Source organism: Nyctereutes procyonoides, unplaced genomic scaffold, assembly GCF_905146905.1.
Source record: "Nyctereutes procyonoides isolate TBG_1078 unplaced genomic scaffold, NYPRO_anot_genome, whole genome shotgun sequence".
NCBI lineage: Eukaryota > Metazoa > Chordata > Mammalia > Carnivora > Canidae > Nyctereutes > Nyctereutes procyonoides.
Genome location: NW_026575126.1, coordinates 34,862,629 through 34,882,285, shown reverse-complemented (window position 1 = coordinate 34,882,285; position 19,657 = coordinate 34,862,629). Strand labels below are relative to the sequence as shown.

The 19,657-nt window shown below is 40.4% G+C and overlaps 1 protein-coding gene and 1 pseudogene across 1 annotated transcript in view; one reads left to right on the top strand and one right to left on the bottom strand.

Moving 5' to 3' along the window:
• Positions 1–3,552: 3,552 nt before the first annotated feature.
• Positions 3,553–3,651, bottom strand: LOC129520363 (U2 spliceosomal RNA; annotated as a pseudogene).
• Positions 3,652–12,970: 9,319 nt separating this feature from the next.
• AKNAD1 (AKNA domain containing 1) overlaps positions 12,971–19,657 on the top strand; it is a 35,400-nt gene continuing 28,713 nt past the window's right edge. Inside the window, exons 1-4 of the mRNA XM_055340647.1 lie at positions 12,971–13,951; positions 16,202–16,241; positions 16,620–16,768; positions 16,863–16,925. Of these exons, the coding sequence (XP_055196622.1) occupies positions 12,971–13,951; positions 16,202–16,241; positions 16,620–16,768; positions 16,863–16,925 (1,233 nt within the window). The remainder of the gene's footprint in view (positions 13,952–16,201; positions 16,242–16,619; positions 16,769–16,862; positions 16,926–19,657) is intronic.

The window sequence follows — 19,657 nt, the reverse complement described above, 5'->3', positions numbered from 1 at the left end:
CATGTTGCAAAATTGCTTAATTTATTATGATCACAACGATGTAAAACATGTTTAATAAACACAAAAGAATTATGCAAAAGCCATCTGAGTCTGGACATTTCTGTACTTTTCTCATTTTATACAATAAGCTAAAAGCATCAAGCAATAAAAAAGGTTAAAACTAAGAAAAAATGCTATGGATTTGAACATTCCCCCACAAGTGTGCTCTCTGTTACTTCCTTCTGGTGGCTTTCTATAAAAAAAAAAAAATACATGGAAAAAAAAAGACATAGATATGAAACAGGTGTAAATACTTAGGGGTCAGGGGATAACAGTTTAGGAGTTTGGTAGAGTTGAGGGAATCTGCCCTACACTAGGGTGACTAATCATTCTCAGACTGAGGGCATCCCAGGATGCAGAACTGTCTACTTTAAATCCAGGACAGGAATTGGAAAGGGCAAGTGAGCAAGGCAACACTTTAGGACTTGTGGAACAAAGAAAATAGGTTTAAGAAGCCTGTCTGAGAAAGAAAAGCAAGTGGCAGTTCAGGGCTTTAACCAGGAAACACCCTGTGTTCATTTACAGGGTTAACTTTTGGGGTTCTCTAAAGTTGAAGTGTTCAATATCATGGCTTAACAGTAGATCTGGAGGCTGCCTGTTAGCAAGGCAATCAAGTGCTTTTAATTCACGTGGTGTCATGTACAAAACAAGTTGCACAATGAAACTTACTTACTATCCTGTTATTCCAAATATCACTTAGTAGGATGGATTGCTTAGAAAGGAGGCAGGACTATGATTACTACCCTGGCAGTCTCCTGTGTGTTGAACTTCTAAGAGTCTATTTGCCTTTAGGATAATATGCATGCTCAGATGTTCTTCTCTGAAGATTATACCCATTATTTTATGACACTTTTTATCAGTCTTAATTATGGGATTGCAGATGTGCCCAGAGGTTCCCTTGACAGCAAATTGCACAAATCTAAATTGTGGTCATTTAGAACTCTTTCTACTTTAGTAGCTAGACTCCACCTCAGTAAGTGTCACAGTTGGTCCTCCCCAACCATTTTTTTTTTCATCAGTAGGACCTCAGTAGGATCCTGATCTCAGAGACATAAAGGACTAAGTAACTTTTTAGAGGTGCCTCACTTCCCAGTTGGCTCGAATTCCTTCCAAGAAACCAGGTATGGTCATCCTACATTTACTTGCTAGCATGCTAAAAGGATTATGAAGAGTAGGTCTTTCAAAAATAGTGAGCAACATTTCAGATCAGTGTCTATGAATGCCCCTCGTTGCTTCTACTCACAACCCAGCCCTGAACCACAGGCTTTTTTAAAGACATTTTTGAGTTCTCAGAGTTTCCAAAACCCATTTAAAAGGCTTATAGAAGTTCTTTCCATCAAACTAGGCATAAGGGTTTTTTCAGTCCAGCTTCCTCAACTAAACTTCTACATGTACATGCCCTTCACTTAGGGGAAAAGCGGGGAGAGGGGGAAAGAAGATTTGATATTTATTGAACACCCTCCACGTGTCAGACGCTGAGCAAGATACTCTATGTACTTCTGTCATCAAATTCCTACAAGCACCCTTTATCCTCATTTTGTGGATGAGGAAACTGAGGTGTAAATCACTTAGATAACTTATTCAAGTTCTCAATTAATAAGGAATAGAGAGCTAAGAGTCTGGTTTATAGAAATGTGTGCTCCTTCCACCCTCCTCAAACAGCCAAATGGGTCTTCCTTTCTGCTTGCCTTCCTCCTCCTTCCGTCTTCTCTCTCTTCTTCATTCCACCAACATTTTAGAATTGTAATAAAGGCTATTAGAGAGATACGCAGAATACTCTGAAAGCTTCTTAGGGGAAGCAGGCCTAATAAAGGAGATGAGGGAAGGTTCTAGGAAATGACATACTGAGGGATATGTAAGAAATAACCAGGCAGAGGGAGGAAGGTGGAGCGGTCACTCTGGGCAGAGTGAACAGCATGAAGTGAAGGTTCCACAGTGGGAAGGAGACCAGGTATCTGAGGAATATGAGATGAAGGGGAGACAGTAAGAGGGAAGAATGACACTTGGCTAGTGAGAGAGATAGGGATAAGGAGAGCGAGTGTTTGCAGCTGGGGGAGAGGACTTTGGCCCTTCCCTGAATGCACTTCCACTCACCTGAAGCACTGAAGAAAAGTATTTTTAGTCTTTACAGAGAAAATAGTTTTTATTTTTACAGTAGTATTTTTAAAAATTAAAGCCTTATTGGCACGCTGGAGGTGATCATTCTTTGTACGGGGCTCCTCTGTACCTAGCTTCCTTCTTGGTCTCCAGGTACTAAATACCAGGAGCACCTTCTGAGTCAGGCAGCACTGTGGTAACCAGAAACACCCTACAGTTTCTGAACCCCTCTGCAATGGTCCTGCCTCCTGCTGAGAACCATTGCTCTCCTTGGGGCTGCAGTTGCGTCATTGCCACCAAGGTCATGACCATGCTTTATCCCTTCATCTACCATAGCCAAACTTCTCTTTTCGTGGATGTCCTTCCCTACATACACCCTAATGATGGAGTTTGTTCTATGACATACTGGGAACATTTCTAATTCCATGAAATAACTGTTGAGTCTCTGCTATATGCCAAGGTCGGGAGTACAGGTAGGCCAGTGACAGAAACAGAAGTGAAACGATTAGTTATAATATGGTGGGGAAAGTGTAGCCGAGAATGGTTATCCAGGAACTGGAGGTGGCGGAGGAGGAGGTGATGGCTTCCCCTGGTCAAGGAAGCTGAGAGGAGGGCAGTACATTTTATGGAGACATAAAACACCAGGTGAGCTTGGACAACTATAAATAGTTTGGCATTGTAGAAGCATGAATTTCAAGTCCAAGTGTAGTAGGAAGACAGGTTGGAGAGGCAAGAGGCCCACACAGTTCACAAAGGGCTTCATATGCCAAGCTAAGATAAGCTTAGATAATATGCAAAATAAACTCCCAAATGTATTATACTTGCAAATCTTTAATCATCCTGAAATGATAACATCTGGATGAGGTGTGTTAGAATTTTCTGAAGAGCTATATAGATCAGGTTATTTTGCAGGGTGACACAAGTTTTTCTTTAGCTCTTTCACCTCATTATGAAGTCCTTGTGCACCTCGGAGGTTTTGTTTTGAAGTTTCTTTTCATGTATTTTTTAACAGCTTTATTGAGCTGCAATTAACATATAATAAATAGCACATAAAGTACACAATTTTTCAAGTTGACATTTGTATGACATATTTATACATCTGTGAAACCAACACCACAATCAATATATCCATCAATCCAAAGGAGGTGGATGGGGGAATGCGGTAGCTGGGTGATGGGGATTAAGGAGGGCACTTGTGATGAGCACTGGGTGTTGCATGTAAGTGATGAATCACTGACTTTTTTTTAAAGATTTGATTTATTTATTCATGAGAGACACAGAGAAAGGCAGACACATAGGTAGAGGGAGAGGCGACTCCCTCTGGGGAGCTTGATGCAAGACTCGATCTCAGGACCCCGGGATCACCACTTGAGCCAAAGGCAGATGTTCAACTCCTGAGCCACCCAGGTTCCCCTGAATCACTGACTTCTACTCCTGAAACCAATATTGCACTATGTATTAACCTGATAAGAACAGATACTACACTTGATCTTAGCCAAAAGACCAAGAAGCAATTACACTGTGCATTAACCAACTAGAATTTAAATAAAACTGAAAAAGTAAATTAAAAAACTATATATATTCATCAATACTAAAAATGTTCTTATGTCCCTTGGTAATCCTTCTCCGGGCCTGCATCCCAACCCCAGACAACCAGTGATTTGCTTTCTGTCACTGTATACTACTTTGCATTTTTTGAATTTTATATAAACATGTACTCTCTTTTGGCTTATTTCAAATGGCATAATTATTTTGAGATGCATCCAGGTGGTTGCATGCATAAATAGCTATCATTTATGGTTTTTTATTTTTAAAATTGTTAATTAATTAATTTATTTATTTAGGTGGGCAGCAAAGCAAAGTTTATTGAGCAATTGTACAAAGCTCCCGTAGAGGGAGGGGACCCAAGAGGGTTGCCCAATTTTTTATTTTTTATTTTATTTTTAAAGATTTTATTTATTTATTCATGCGAGACACACAGAGAGAGAGGCAGAGACACAGGCAGAAGGAGAAGCAGGCTCCATGCAGGGAGCCCAATGCTGAACTTGATCCCAGGACCCTGGGATCATGCCCTGAGCCAAAGGCAGACCCTCAACCACTGAGCCACCCAGGTGCCCCAATTTTTTATTTTTTAAAATATATTTTATTTGTTTACTTATCTGAGAGAGAAAGAGAGAGTGCACACTCATGAGTAAGAGGGGAGGGGGAAGGGCAGAAGGAAGAGAGGGAGAAAGACAAGCAGATTCTGCACAAGCATGAGCACACAGGGCTTGATCTCACAACCCTGAGACCAGGACTCTGAAACCAAGAGTCAGTCACCTAACCAACTGAACCACCCAGGTGTGCCAATCATTTACTGTTTTTTTTTTTAACTTTCTACTTTTGAGATATGTCCTCCTAAAGTATTTACTGTATCTCAAAAAGTTTGCTCCATGAGATGACAAAGCTCTATTTTAGGAGCGGCTTTGTGGGTAACAGGTACAAGAGATACTAGTTGGGGAAGAAATGATGAGGCATAGATCCTGGTTTTCTAAGAACTCTCCAAAATATAAAATATAGTACTGTGATAAGCAAAACAATGGCCCCCAAAGATGCCTACATCTTAATCCGTGGAACCTTTGAATATGTCACTTTACAGGTCAAAAGAGGTTTTGCAGATGTGGTTCAGTTAGGGACTTTGAGGGGACGAGAGCATCTTGGATTATCTAGGTGGACCCATTTTTGTAATCACAGGGGTCCTGTGAAGTTAAAGGGGAGGTATGAGGGTCAGAGTCAAAATGAGATTTGAAGATGCTATGATGTTGGCTTTGAAGATGAAGAAAGTGGCCACCACTCAAGGAATGCAGATCACCTTTAGAAGCTGGAAAAAGCAAGGGAATGGATTCTCCACTAGAGCCTTCAGAAGGAATGCAGGCTGCTGACACCTTGATTTCAGCCCACTGAGACTCATTTTTGTACTTCTGACCTCCAGAACTGAAAGATAATGAATTTGTGTTGTTTTAAGCCACTAGGTTTGGGATAATTAGCTACAGCAGGAATAGAAAATTAGTTACCAATCCTGTTTAAAAAAAAAAAAAGCTCTGGTGAGTCTGACCACTATTTCTTTTTCCACTTTGTGACATGTGGTCTAATAGGAGCAGAAACAAGTTGGCTTTAGAATCAGTCTGAGCTGTCCTAGCTGCATTTCTGAGCTCATTTCCTTAGCCCATAGCAGGGATGATAGAGTATTTAACTCAGGGGCCATGGAGAGAATTGATGAGATGAAATACACAGAGGGCCCAGCACATAGTGAGTCCTCCATAAACCTTTGCTTTCTTCACTTTCCACCTAATACTGGAATCCAAGGGACTAAATCTTTGCTGCTAGTGACCCTCTGTGTAATTCTGGCTAATTTGCTTTCTCTCCTTCAATCTGTTGAGGTTACGGGGAAATACTTATTAAGCCTCTGAGACTGTTTAATTAGAGTTTGTAATGTGGCTGGATACTCTTGGTTGGAAAGTGTTATTTAGAAGCAAAGCACTGTTATCTTTTGAGCAGGTAATTATTTCCTGGCCTAAATTGTTTAGCACTGTAGTGAGTTTCCATTTCTGAGATGATGGTATTGCTTGAGTGGGTGAAGAAATACCTCCTCTGGGTATTGTGTGCCTTAATTAATGTTTATTAAGCCTACACAAGCCCAACATAATAGGCTGAATGCTGAACCTTATTTTCCTTTTGTATGGTTGTCGCTTCTAGGATCTTAATATAGCAAGTAAAATTGATAAAAATTGGCATTTTAGCATTGGATTAGGTAATATTTACTTCATAGTCATGTTGGGAAGAGTCTAACTGATTACTAAAGTGCCTTGAGCTTTTTATAAGAAAGGGGCTAAGGAAGTAGTGCTATTATTTTTCTATAAGGACATAATTTATATTCTGGCCCCTCTTATCTCTAAGAGTTGCCAAACTTAAGCTAGAAAGTTTAGAGAAAGGAAAAGGTTTTTTTGTTTTTAGATTATAGGGATGCCTGGGTGGCTCAGCGATTGAGCGTCTGCCTTTGGCTCAGGTCATGATCTCAGGGTCCTGGGATCAAGTTCCATATTGGGCTCCCTGCAGGGAGCCTGTTTCTTCTTCTGCCTGTGTGTCTCTGCCTCTCTCTGTGTGTCTCTCATAAATAAATAAATAAATAAATAAATAAATAAATAAATAAATAAATAAAATCTTTCAAAAATTACACTTCTTTAAATCAATGTTCTTTAAAATTTGTGATTAGAATTGTTGGTAGAAAATCAGTTGGCAGGAGTTTTCGAACTGTTTCCAAAGCACAGCAAAGGTCTATGGTTCATAGCACAAATTAGACAATCCAAGATAACTACATGGTTATGTCAATGGGAAAATTGGATAAAGAGGCAGCACTGACTCCCAAAAGGCAGGTATACCAAACAAAGGCTGCTGATAAAACACAGGGAGGAAGCTTCTCCAAATACTAGTTCACTCACAATTTCAAAAGCCTTTTGCTTGGATTTTTCAAATAGTTTCAGGATAGATAATTTGTAACAGGTGGTCATCAGATTCATGCACATTTACCAAGGGTCTGTATCTCCAAGATGGGCTGTAAATAATATACCCAGATGGCTCTCGAGGGAGCACTGGGTTGATTTGTTGCTCCAACAGAGTGTCTCCCTTCTGCCATTCAATGACAGGAGGAAACCAGACAGCCATACTGCAAGGTATATGGTTGCAGCTATATAGACCCTATTTGTGTGCACCCACATTTCTGAGATAAAGTTAGTTGATAGCATTACCAGCACATAATCAAATGCAGTCATTGCAGAGGGAGCCTGTATCATATTGCCTTTGAAAATACTTGAATCTAAAACACCATACACTGGAGACAAAATCCATGAATACCTTTGGGCATAGCCTACGACATATTATTCTAAACCATCTCCTATTTGCCTTCATGGGTAAATAGAAATCTTGAGCTAGAAACAGAGAGAGAGAATTTGAAAATTCAAAGAGTCAAACTAAGTATTTTTGCGTGCACCTAAAAGACCACACACACACACATACACACACGGACAAGTTTAGATCACATCAGAAGTTCCTTAGGTAGTTTTCAAAGTTAATTTCTTGCAATTGAAGGAACATGGAAGGAGCAGGCCACCATGGTTTGGATGCTCGGTTTTCTATTACTTAATTGCAGCCAAATTCCTACTATTGAAAACAAGGAAGATGATTTAGAATTAAAGGATTTCTCATCTGTGCTGAAAGGTTCATGGCTTCACTCCATGAGGTGCAGAGATCCCAGGATGGAGGAGAGTCTCTATTGCTACCACTGTAGTTTTACCTCTTTCTGCTGACGGTGGTGTGTGTTGGTCGAAGACTTAGAGCTTTAGGTGGTAGAAAAAACCGTAGCAGGGGCACCTGGCTCCATCAGTAGATCCCGTAGCTCTTGATCTCAGCGTTGGGAAATTGAGCCTCATGCTGGGTGTAGAGATGACTTAAAAATTAAAATATATATATATTCTTAAAAGATTTTATTTCTTTACTTGAGAGAGAGAGCAAGAGGAGGGGCAGAGGGGGAGGGAAAGAAAGAACCAAGCAGACTCTGCACTGAACGCAGAGCCCAGAGCCCAACGTGGGGCTCAATCTCTCAACCCCTAGATTGTGATCTGAGCCAAAACCAAGAGTTAGATGCTTAACTGACTGAGCCACCCAAGCGCCCCCAAAATAAAAAAGTATTTTTAAAAAGATTTCATTTATTTGAGAGTCAGTGAGAACACCCAAGTGGGGGTGGAGGGGCAAAGGGAGAGGGAGGAGCAGACTCCCCGCTGAGCAGGGAGCCCGACTTGGGACTAGATCCCAGTACCCTGAGATCATGACCTGAGCCAAAGGCAGATGCTTAATGGACTGAGCTATCAAGGTGCCCCAATACAAAAAAAACAACCAAACCAACAAAAATAAAACTTAAATAATTGGATCATGAACTTAAAGTTTCTAACTGTGACATATATGACATATAAAGAAGGAAGAAGAATTTGGATCTAACTGTAAACTGTTTTTATTACACTTTATAGGGTTGATCTTAAAAGAGTAGGGTTCAGGACCTGAGTGTTAAGTGGCTTAATTTACGGAGGAAGTCTTGAAGGGTGGGTAGAAACAATGTCTGCTTTCTCCCCTGCCTCTGCCTCATAACCTGTCTGGAGACTAGCAAAGGTCTAAACACAATGGTAGGTATTCGGAATGAAGTTAAGTGAGTGTCACAGGCACATGGCCTGGCCCCACAGTTTTCCTTTGAAGATGGGAATAATCCTCCAATATAAAACATAATACATAACATCTTATTACCACTAAATGGGCTTAGTGAATAAAACAAACATCACCTACTACTCAGAAACAATGATTCACTGACCATCTTTGATCTCTAACCACTAAGGAGTTTTTGTTTTCCCTTCTTTAGACATTCTTAATTGATTCCATCAGATTCCTAATCATCCTAGCCATGGTTACCTTCTCTTAAACTGGGCAAATTACTAAGCACAAGTCACCACTTCAACACCAAATTCAGACTTTATAAAAAAGTAAACCACACAGGGGATAGATGTCAGCATGGTGAACACCTGTTGCTTAGGTCCCAGACTGAAGTGTTTTCACAGGGCTGGGTCACTGGGGTGTGCTAGCCTTATTTGCTCTAAGTGTTCATGCTCAGGGTGATTTGTGAGCTATTGCTGAGCACATAATGGTCAGTTAGCTACATAAGCAGTCATGGCCTTAGATGTGTTCACGTGAACTCAGTAAACCAAATTGGGTCTTATAGAAAGGTTTTGTTAAGTTCTGACCAGAACCTCTTCAGATTCACCTTTGGATTCTGAGATTGAGCTGGTTTCGACCTGAGAAGATGTTCCAGTTCCTTACAGCTACCTGTAAGACGCCCATTATAATGCTAAGGGTGTAGATTATCTTGGTAGTCTCTCTCTTTTTCTTTTTCTTGGCAAAAATTAAATGGTATCAGTTTAAGTGGGATGATATTTGAGTAACTAGGATCCCGCTAACAAAAGGTCTTTTCTTTCTTAAGCAAAAAGGGCTTAGAGGTGGGGCACCTGGGTTGCTCAGTGGTTGAGCATCTGCCTTGGGCTCAGGGCGTGATCCCGGGGTCCTGAGATTGAGTCCTGCATCAGGCTCCCCACAGAGAGCCTGCTTCCTCCTCTGCCTATGTCTCTGCCCCTCTCTCTGTGTCTCTCATGAATAAATGAATACAATCTTTAAAAAAGCGGGAGGGCTTAGGGGTCAGCAAGGAGCATCTCAAGATACAAAAAAGGCATGAGGATGAGTTTTGGGGCTGTAGCTTGGGTTACTAAAGTCCTGCAAAGCTAGACTTCATCTCTCTTTTCTCTTTTCTCTGCAGGCACTTAAAGATACTCTTTTTTTTCTCTCAGAAATCAGACTTTTTATTTATTTGTTTTTTTTGAAATCAGCCTTTAAAAAATTTATTTATTTATTCATGAGAGCCACAGAGAGAGAGGCAGAGACACAGGCAGAGGAAGAAGCAGGCTCCATGCAGGGATCCCCATGTGGGACTCGATTCCAGGAACCCAGGATCACGCCCTGGGCCAAAGGCAGATGCTCAGCCACTGAGCCACCCAGGCGTCCCAAAATCAGACTTTTAAAATGAAGTATATTTGACATGTGGAATCATGTAATTTTGAAGTGTACACATGTTAATTTGATACATTTATATATTATAATATGACTGCCTTTGCAGTGATAATTAGTACCTCTATCATATTACATAATTGCATTTCTTTCTAGTGGTTGGAATAATTAAGTTCTAGTCTCTCAGCAAGTTTTATGATTATAATACAATGTTATTGTCTATATTCATGATGCTGTGTATTAGAGCTCTAGCACTTATTTACTACTCATTGAAAGTTTATATCCTTAAACTACATCTGTTCAACCCCCCACCCCCATTCCCCGGTAATCACCTTTTTACGCTCTGTTTTTAGGAGTTTGGCTCTTTTAGAGTGTACATCTAGGTGATACCATTCACGTACTTGTCTCTCTGATTGACTTATTTCACTTAGATGTAAGGATGTCCTTCTTTCTCATTTTCTTTATTCACAGATTCATTGATGAGCACTTAGGTTGTTTCCATATCTTGGTGATTGTGAATAATGCTGCAATAAACATGGAAGTGCATATATCTTTTTGATATCCTGTTTGCATTTTCTTTGTGTATATACCCAGAAGTAGAATTGCTGGATCATATGGTAGATCTATTTTTAATTTTTTGAAGAAACTCCATATTGTTTTTCATAGTGGCTGAATCAATTTACATTCCCACCAACAGTGTTACAAGGGTTCTCTTCTCTCCACATCCTTGCCAAGATTTGTTGTTGTCTTATTGATGATTGCCATTCTAACAGGTGTGAGGTGATATCTCATTGTTATTTTGATTTGCATTTCCTGATAATGAGTGATGTTGAATATTTCTTCATGTACCTGTTGGCCATTTGGATATCTTAGACACATTCTATTTAAATTTATTTAGTGATAGTTTCACCATCAAACAATATATTCATTTACAGGTAGATTTTAAAAATAGTTTTAAAACTCTTATACAGATCATGTCTTATATACACTATTTTTTCCCTTATCCTTTAAATATCTGCACAAATAGAGTACCTAGTCTTCTGTATCTGAGCATTCTTCAGTATTTCAACACTGAGACTCTTTTTTCATTTTTAAACTACCCTTAGGGATCCCTGGGTGGCGCAGCGGTTTGGCGCTTGCCTTTGGCCCAGGGAGCGATTCTGGAGACCCGAAATCGAATCCCACGTCAGGCTCCCGGTGCATGGAACCTGCTTCTCCCTCTGCCTGTGTCTCTGCCTCTCTCTCTCTCTCACTGTGTGACTATCATAAATAAATAAAAAAATTAAAAAAAAATAAACTACCCTTAATTGAATGCTTACTCTGTGCCAAGAGCTTTACTCTGTGCCAAGAGCTTCTTCTAGCAACCCTATGAACTAGATATTATTATTCTAATTTTTCAGAAGAGGAAACTAGGACTCAGGAAAATTAAGTAACTTGCCTGATGGCATATAGCTAATAGGTAGAGAAGCTGGAATTCACATCTATATCTCTCAATTCTTGCTTTTCCACAATGTTTTTTTGACTTTTCTGGGAAACATTTTCCCTTGTTCTTCAATTTGGGTTGGAGTAACGTATAATTCTGTTTATGAAGATATACCTCACTTTACAGTAAATATTAGGCTCTAAATAATTTAAATTAATCCTACAGTGATTCTTCTTCTTCTCCTTCTCCCATCCTCCTACTCTCCCTATTCCCTCCTCCCCCTCTTCTTCTTCCTCTTCCCCTTCTTCCCTTCTTCTCCCTCCCTCCATTCCCCCTTCCCGCCCCTTCACTTTAAACAAATTATCTTTTTGATTTGAGTTCTTTAACATCAGCACGTATCTATAAATTAAGATTTTTGAACAATGTTCTATAAATGTCTTTACCACATTTAGTTTATACTACTCTTTTTCTTGGAGAATTAGCTCATTTTGAGGGGGTTAAACATATTATTTTAGATTTTCAGATTATCTAATAAACCACAAGTTCACAGACTCATAAAAATTTAGAGGAGGAGACAGTTTCAGAGATCCACTCATTCAACCCTGTCATTATATGAGCAAAGGAGGGAGCTGGTGGCTTCAGATCCCCTGGTTGAGTCAGAGCTTCAATTACTCCATTTAAAACTGGAGGAAATCTTACTGCTTCTAAGGAGTTGTTCCAAAAGTTTGCAAGTCAAAAAGAGATATCTAAATGGATGTTTCCGAGTTTGTTTAAAAAAAAAAAGAAAGAAAAAGAAATACCGATATCAAATGGCAGATAGTTTTGCTCTGACCATTTTCTGAAGTGCCCCTAAGATACACTGCTGCAACCAGGCTGTGGCAACCAGGTGGGACTGCTCAGAGCAAAGTAGCCTGTCCTCTCTGGGTTCTGCCCAGGTTTTAATTAGAAAAGGGAGGCTGGCGTTCAAAAGCACTTTTTGTTCCTTGGTCCTGTTTCTATTAGTCCTCTGCCTTTCTTTAACATACAGGAGAAAGGGGGAAAAGGACAGGGACCAGAACGTCTGGAGGGACAGATGGAAAAAAACAACAACACCAAAGCAGAGAAGGCTGGTGGTTATATTTGAGCTGAGCCAACTTTCAGTACCATGCAATCCCTGGCAGTTTATTTTATTTTACTGATTATTATATTTATTTTATTTTATTTTATTTTATTTTATTTTATTTTATTTTATTTTATTTTATTTTATTTTATTTTATTTTATTTATTTATTTTTTTGAGGCGGGGAAGGCCCAGGCCTGCTGCCCCCTCCCCGCCCTCTGGCACTTTAAAATAACAATCTTTCACTTGCTTCCTAAGCTCCTATTCGGGTAGAATAAATTCCAAATAGCATTTCTAAGGAGAAATTGATAAATATTTGGGAGACCAGAGACCAAATTCTCCCCCAAAATTCAATAAATAAAAAATTTTAAATATACTCCCAAACTTTTTTTTTCCTTGCTTATATATCACTTGGCTGAGCATTCTGCATACATGGTTGTAACAGAATTTCCCTAAATGAAAAGCATCCATTTTGTTTTGGCATAAATAGCAACATAAGCATAGTTTCATACCTTATTCCAGTATATTTAACAATGAGGTTCTTCTCATTTTGTACAGAATAGGACATGCAATGAAGACAATCAATGAAAACCAGAAGATCTACTATTACAATTAGCATCAAGAACAGGCAACAAAGGACAAAGGAGGTCAGGCTGCATGGACATGGACATGTCATACATGGACAAAGCCAATTTCTCAGAAGCTACAACTTCTAAGCAACCAAAAGATTTGCCTTATGATGGGGATTTCTCCCAAACTAAGATATACAATGATTATAATTTTACCTCAAAAAATGACATCCTTGATGTCTCAAATCAAATTAGTTTAACAGTAGATGACCCTCAAGGAAAGGCTACATATAAAGGGACTTGCAGAAATGCAGACATAATCATGACTCTGGGTAAAATGACTAAAACTGTTATCAACAAAAACCATGATACAGAGAAGCAATCTATCACAAATCTTGACATTCTGACTAATGAAAGAGACCCTTCAAAGTCAAACATTTCTGATATTTTACTCCATCACCTTTCCAATGAGGAATTCTTAAAAGGTCAAGGCATTAACTGTGAAACTCTCCCAGAGATTGCTGATGCTGACAGTTCTGATGAAGCTATTATTAAAAACATTATTTTGTGCCATGTTAAGAATTCTTGGCCAAAAGAACAAACCCCAGAACTCACAGACCAACTGAGCCCCAAAAGGGATGGTGAACACAGCAATGTGCCCTGTTGTTCTCTAACTATGACAGAAGAAAACACCTCTGATATACAGGCTGCTGGAGAGAGCAGCCATCAAGAAACTTTAAATTTTCTAACTAAAATCAGGAGTCCACATGATAAACCAAAAAGTTGCCAAGGGCAGCCACCCCAGAAACTGCAGACTGAAAAAGCAGTTTCAGGCAATGGGTTCAAACATGGCCATGGTCAGGTTCTTTACCAGCTATCTGATTTCTCTAAGGTTGCACCCAAAGTGAAAAACCCTAAAAACAACATAATTAATAAACCCCTTACAATAGATAAACAAGCCAGCTTTTCTCCTAAATTGAGAGATAAGTCAGTTATTGTACAAGATATTTTAGAAAGCATGTCTAGGTCAAACTGTATTGAAAAACAAGAACAGAAAAGGAAAAGTGCTGAATCTTCACAACAGGTAGAGGTAAGTGAAAGCAATCTCTAGGAAATGCATACTCGGGGCCACTGCTCATCCATATCTGTGTGAGTCTTTGTGAGGCACATGGAAAGGACTTCTAGTCTTTGACCTGGTCAGAAGCTCAGAAGGTGTCTTCCTGAGAAGAATCAGGGGCTAGACAAAAAACAACACCATCAGAGAATAAACTCCAAATTCTTTGACCTAGAATTTGAGTTTCCCCATGTTTTTGGCTCCATCCTACCCCTATAAACTTAGTTCTCGTCCCCCAGGAGTCATCCTCAGTGACCTGGCTGGTCCCCAAGCTCTCTGGCCCTGTACCCTCTGAGCTCCTGCCCCACGTGGAACATCCCACCTCTGCTTATCAAAGACCTCCTTGTTTTCATGGCCTCCTTCAATTGCCAGTTGACTGCGTGACTTTCCTGACACTCATTCCCATCCCCAGTTAGTCCTTCATATCCTCTGTTGTTTAGGTTTCTTTTTTTTTTAAGATTTATTTATTTATTTATGATAGAGAGAGAGAAAGAGAGAGAGAGAAAGAGGCAGAGACACAAGAGGAGGGAGAAGCAGGCTCCATGCCGGGAGCCTGATCGCGCCCTGGGCCAAAGGCAGGCGCCAAACCGCTAAGCAACCCAGGGATCCCCTGTTGTTTAAGTTTCTGTCAGAACATTTATCTCAGCCTGCTTTGGATCATAGTAATTTGGGAATATCTGTTTCTTCCACTAGACTTGAGTACTCTGGAGGGCAGCAACCTTGTCTTCATCTTTCCATTGCCTAATTCCCCCAGGGGCCTGGCCTTCTGTCTTCCATACATTACACCCTTATTATTATTAATGATAGTTATTAATGCTAAATCAAATCAAATTAAGACCTTTAAGAACTTATTCCAAGCTGGCTATATTGGTAACTATTAAGTACCACATTTTTTAACACTTACATTGGGATTTGATTTTATTTTTTAAATAATCTCGTCACCTAACATGGGGCTCAAACTCACGACCCCAAGATAAAGAGCTTCGTGCTCTACCGATTGAGCCAGCCAGGTGCCCCCGAAGACCAAATTTTGTTAATGTTTAAGTTATACTATTTCTCCTTTCCTCATCTTCCCATCCCCCCATCCAACTTCCCAACACATTGGGGCTTGGGATCTCATTGATTATTTGAGGTTCAGTTGTTAGCATTTTAGTTCTCTGGCACTTTGCCATCAAAGGATGATCTTTCCCTTAAGCTTTGTATGAAGACACTTTGGACTGAACACTCTCTGCCTGTTTCCATTTCCACCCCTTCATGTTTCAACTCCCTTCTCTTTTGGTTGAATGCTCTGGGAAGCTTGAGCAGAACACTCACACACACCCGCTCTCCCCCCCCCACACACACACCTGAAGCCGGCAGCCCACCTGGCCTTGACTCATAATGTTTCTGTGTCTGACACTGGCAAGTCTCAGAGGTTCTCATTCTGCTTGCAGAAAAACACCCCTGGGTGTGCAAGTCCTCAGTGTAGGAGCAGAATGGATGTTAGGCACCCCTCCCTGGCAGTGGCAGTTCAAAGTCAGGTGTCTGATTTTTCTCTAGGGTTGTCAATTTAGGTTGAGGAACTAGACTATCCACCATACAATTGAGATATTCATAATAACCAAAGTCTAGTTCGACCACCACTGTTGAGTTCTCGGGTACTAGCGTGTTTCTGAGCTTTTATGTGTTGAGAATAGTGGGAAGACCCTCAAGGTGGGTCACTCTAGAATTTAAGCTCCTGTCCTGTTTGTCTGTGGTGAGTAAACAATCACTATCTTGACTCACATTTTGGAACTTAATGCGTATTTTTTTATGTTATTTTCCAACGAATGGTTACTGTGCATGATATTAGTGATAGCAGAAGCAACAGAGCTGGTGACAACAGTTTTAGGAAAAATGTTTCAGTATTTCCCATAATAGCATCAAACATGGTAGTAGTAACAGCTGGCATGTTAGGAATGCTTACCATGTACCGGATATTATTTCATTTCATCCTCATAACAACCTTAGGAGGTAGGTTCTATTTCTATCCTCATTGTTGAGGAATTTGAGGTTCATGGAGTAATTGCCTTGAGTCACCCAGCAGATATGTGTCAGAGTAGAATTCAACCTTGGCACCAGGGACTCAGCTCTTGACACAATTCTGGGATGCCCCCATGATGACCACAACATTTTGGATCGCTTGGAATAATGGCGTCATTGACCAGTTTCATCAACAATAAATAATGTTTCTTATACTTTGTACAGATGGAACCCACAATACATATTCACCAAGAATATCTCACAGGTACTAACATTTTAATTTTATTTTTTTATTTTTTGTGTGGGGGGAGCAGAGGAGATGGATGGAGGGGCAGAGGGAGAGGTAGAGAGAGAGAATCTTAAGCAGGCTCCACGCCCATCATGGAATCAGATGCCAGGCTTGCTCTCTTGACCCTGAGATCATGACCTGAGCCAAAATCAAAATCAGATGTTTAACCAACTGAGTTACCCAGGAGCCCTAGGTACTAACATTTTTAAACCTTTTTGATTTAGATATACATTTTGAAAACTTTTTTTTAATAGCAAATGGTGGTGGTTGCTACAGACTTCTATTTTTAGTACTTAATAAGTCTGCGGTGAAGTTGAGACAAATGGAAGCCAAAACTTATTCTTTCTTATACAGGAATAGAATCTGAGGCCAGTCTCTTTAAGGTGTCATCAACCTCTCAGAAAGACCCTTCCCCAAGTTCTTCGTACATATTTCAAAAGATAACCCGAGGGAAACAGATGTGCCAGAAGTTAAAAGAACAGACTGATCAACTGAAGATTAAAGTAATATTTTTAAAGCTAATTATGGCCAATAGAAGACCAAATTCAGACATAAGACATCATGCCATTAACGAATCATTGCATTTTTCCACTGCAGGTACAAGAATTTTCCAAAAGCATAGCACAGGATGCTCCCTATCATTTGCAAGACAAGAAACTGGTAATAAATTTTATTCAGTTTTAAACATCTTTGTTAAGGAACTTGACATGAGTAAATATAAATGACTTTATAGCACCATGTTTTCTCTACATTGGTGGGGGTGGAAATGCTTTGCTGAAGATTAAGGACAGTAACCTCAAGAGGCCTGGCTTTGTGTCTTACATATATTATGTCCTTAATTATTAATGCTGACTTAAATTAAGATTTAAAAACATATTTCAAAAAAATAAATAAAAAATAAAAACATATTTCAAGCTTGATATATTTGGTAACCAGTACAAAATGTTGTCAGTGTTTAATTTACATTTTTTCCCTTTCCCCATCTTCCCATCTGCCCCCACCCAACCTCCCAACACGCTGAGGCTGAGTATCTCGTTGGTTATTTGAGGCTCAAGAGCTTTGTGTTACTGGGGCTGAAAGAGCTTAAAACTATATTTCTATAGTTATTTAGCCTTCTCTCATTCTTAGGTGAATCTGTTACTTATGGCTATTATTTCTTAGCAGTCACCCCACAATAAATCTGAGACCATAGTAGCCTTAAAAGAATAACATGTCAGTTATTATAAAGGGCAAACTCATCCAGAGTTGTTGGGTCTTGGGGGATATGTTTATAAAATGTGACAGTATCTGAAAACTCAGTATATAAAACTTTGAAAACTTAAACTGATCTTAAAGCTATGCTTTTCAGATCAAAATCTGTGACTTTCCCATTCTTACTTGTTGTTGCATTTCATCAAATCACTAATTTATATTGTAACCACACAGCCTTGTTCTTCAGTGCCAGGGTTGTGGGAAGTGGGGGGTGGAACATGGCAACGGGGTAAAAAGCTGAGATTACCGGAGCCAGAAATGTGCAAGGTCAAATATGTCGCTCAGGCCATTAGGTCAGCAACAGGTGGTCAGAAGGCAGGTGGTCAGAAGTCCTGATGTGAAGAACCAAAACAAAACTCGGGGTAGGCTATGCAGTAGAAACCAGACAGCATAGACAAAAACTAGGAAGACTCCAATGTTAAGAGACACAGTGCATTATTCATTCACTCATTGAATTAATTAAATAACTCATTCATTCATTCAACACACACTTATCAGGTACTTCCTATGTCCCAGACTTTGTACTAGGTGTTAGGGATTTGGAGATGAAAGAGCAATTTCAAGCGGCTGACAGTCTTCTAGGAACAACAGATTGGTAAATAGACAAACAGCATGAAGCCTAAGAAATGTTACATACGATGCTAATAGCAGCCTCAGAGAAGCTCACCCTTGCCAATTAGAGGGCACTTTGGAAGGCTCCCTAGAAGTGATTGACCTCTGAGCTTGATAGTGTAGGATGAATATGTGTGAGACTGGCAAAGTAGGGGTAAGGGGGTGCTCCAAGAAAAGGAATCAGCAGGTACAGTGGCACAGGGGGCAGAAAGTGCTGATAGTTTAAGGAAATGTATGGCATTTTAATTGGCCAGATGGAGCTCAGGGTACATGTGGTGAAGAGAAAAGGAGGAAACTAGAGGGAGAGTTAGGACTACATCATGCAAGACCTTTACACACATGATAAGGAGCTTAGATTTGGTCCTGAAATTGAGTGATGGGGCAACATTGGAGTATTGAAAGCCAAGGAGTGGCGAGCCCCTGGGGGCAAGGCTATAGCTAGGAAGTCATACTCCAGGTAACAAGTTATGAGGGCCTGAAACAATATTGGCGATGAGTATAGAGAGGGGAACAAATCTAAGAGTTTAACAAAGTGGTGGCAGATTAAGACCGGTGAATAAAGGAAGGGAGGAGGCTTGGATGAGTTTCAGATTTCTAGCTTGGGCAACCAAGGTCAGGACTAAAAATGGAAAATCCAGTTCCTAACGGGTGTGGGAGGCAAGCAGGAGACAAGGTGCCAAGTTCATGCTGAGATCCCTATAGGACATCCAACTGGAGAGATCCAGTAGGCAATTAAATCAGTGGATCTAGGCCTTAGAGGAGTTGTTCGGGCCAGAAAGGTGAATTTGGGTCTAGCTGTGGGTTGAAGCTATGAAGTCTATGAGATTGCCCAGGCAACATGCAAAGTAAGCAGTAAAGAAGTGAAAGGAAAGAATCCGCAGAGGCAGGTTAAAGAAGAGGGGTCCTCAACGGAGACCAACGAGGAGTGGCCTGAAAGGTCAAGGTGGACCTACAGGGGGCAGAGCTGTTAAAGCCAAAAGAAGGGATGTCTGGGTGGCTCAGAGGCTGAGCATCTGCCTCGGGCCCAGGGCCTGATCCCGGGGTCCTCGGATCGAGTCCCACATCGGGCTCCCCGCATGGAGCCTGCTTCTCCCTTTGCCTGTGTCTGCCTCTCTGTCTGTGTCTCTCATGAATAAATAAATACAATCGGACAAAAAAAAAAAAAGAAAGAAAGAAAACAAGGGGAAATGTCAAATCAAGGAGTGCATTGGATTCAGCAACCACGAGATCACGAGGGACCTTGGCAAACCTGGTTTCAATAAAATGGTAGGTATGTAGAAGCCAGATTGCAGGAGTTGAGGAGTGAATGATAAAGGAGAGAGCAAAAAACCCTGGGCTCTCAGGAACAGGGGAACGCAGATTTTCAAAGGGCTGAACAAAGCAGAGGGAACTGGTTCTAGGCACCTGCCTTCTGCGGCTTTGATCCAGGAAGTTTCTCCTTGATGCTAGAGGACGTGTGGGGATTCATGCTAGGACAGAGAGTCAAGGTGACTCCACACAGCGTCAGCCTTGGCCTGAGAGTTCCAGAT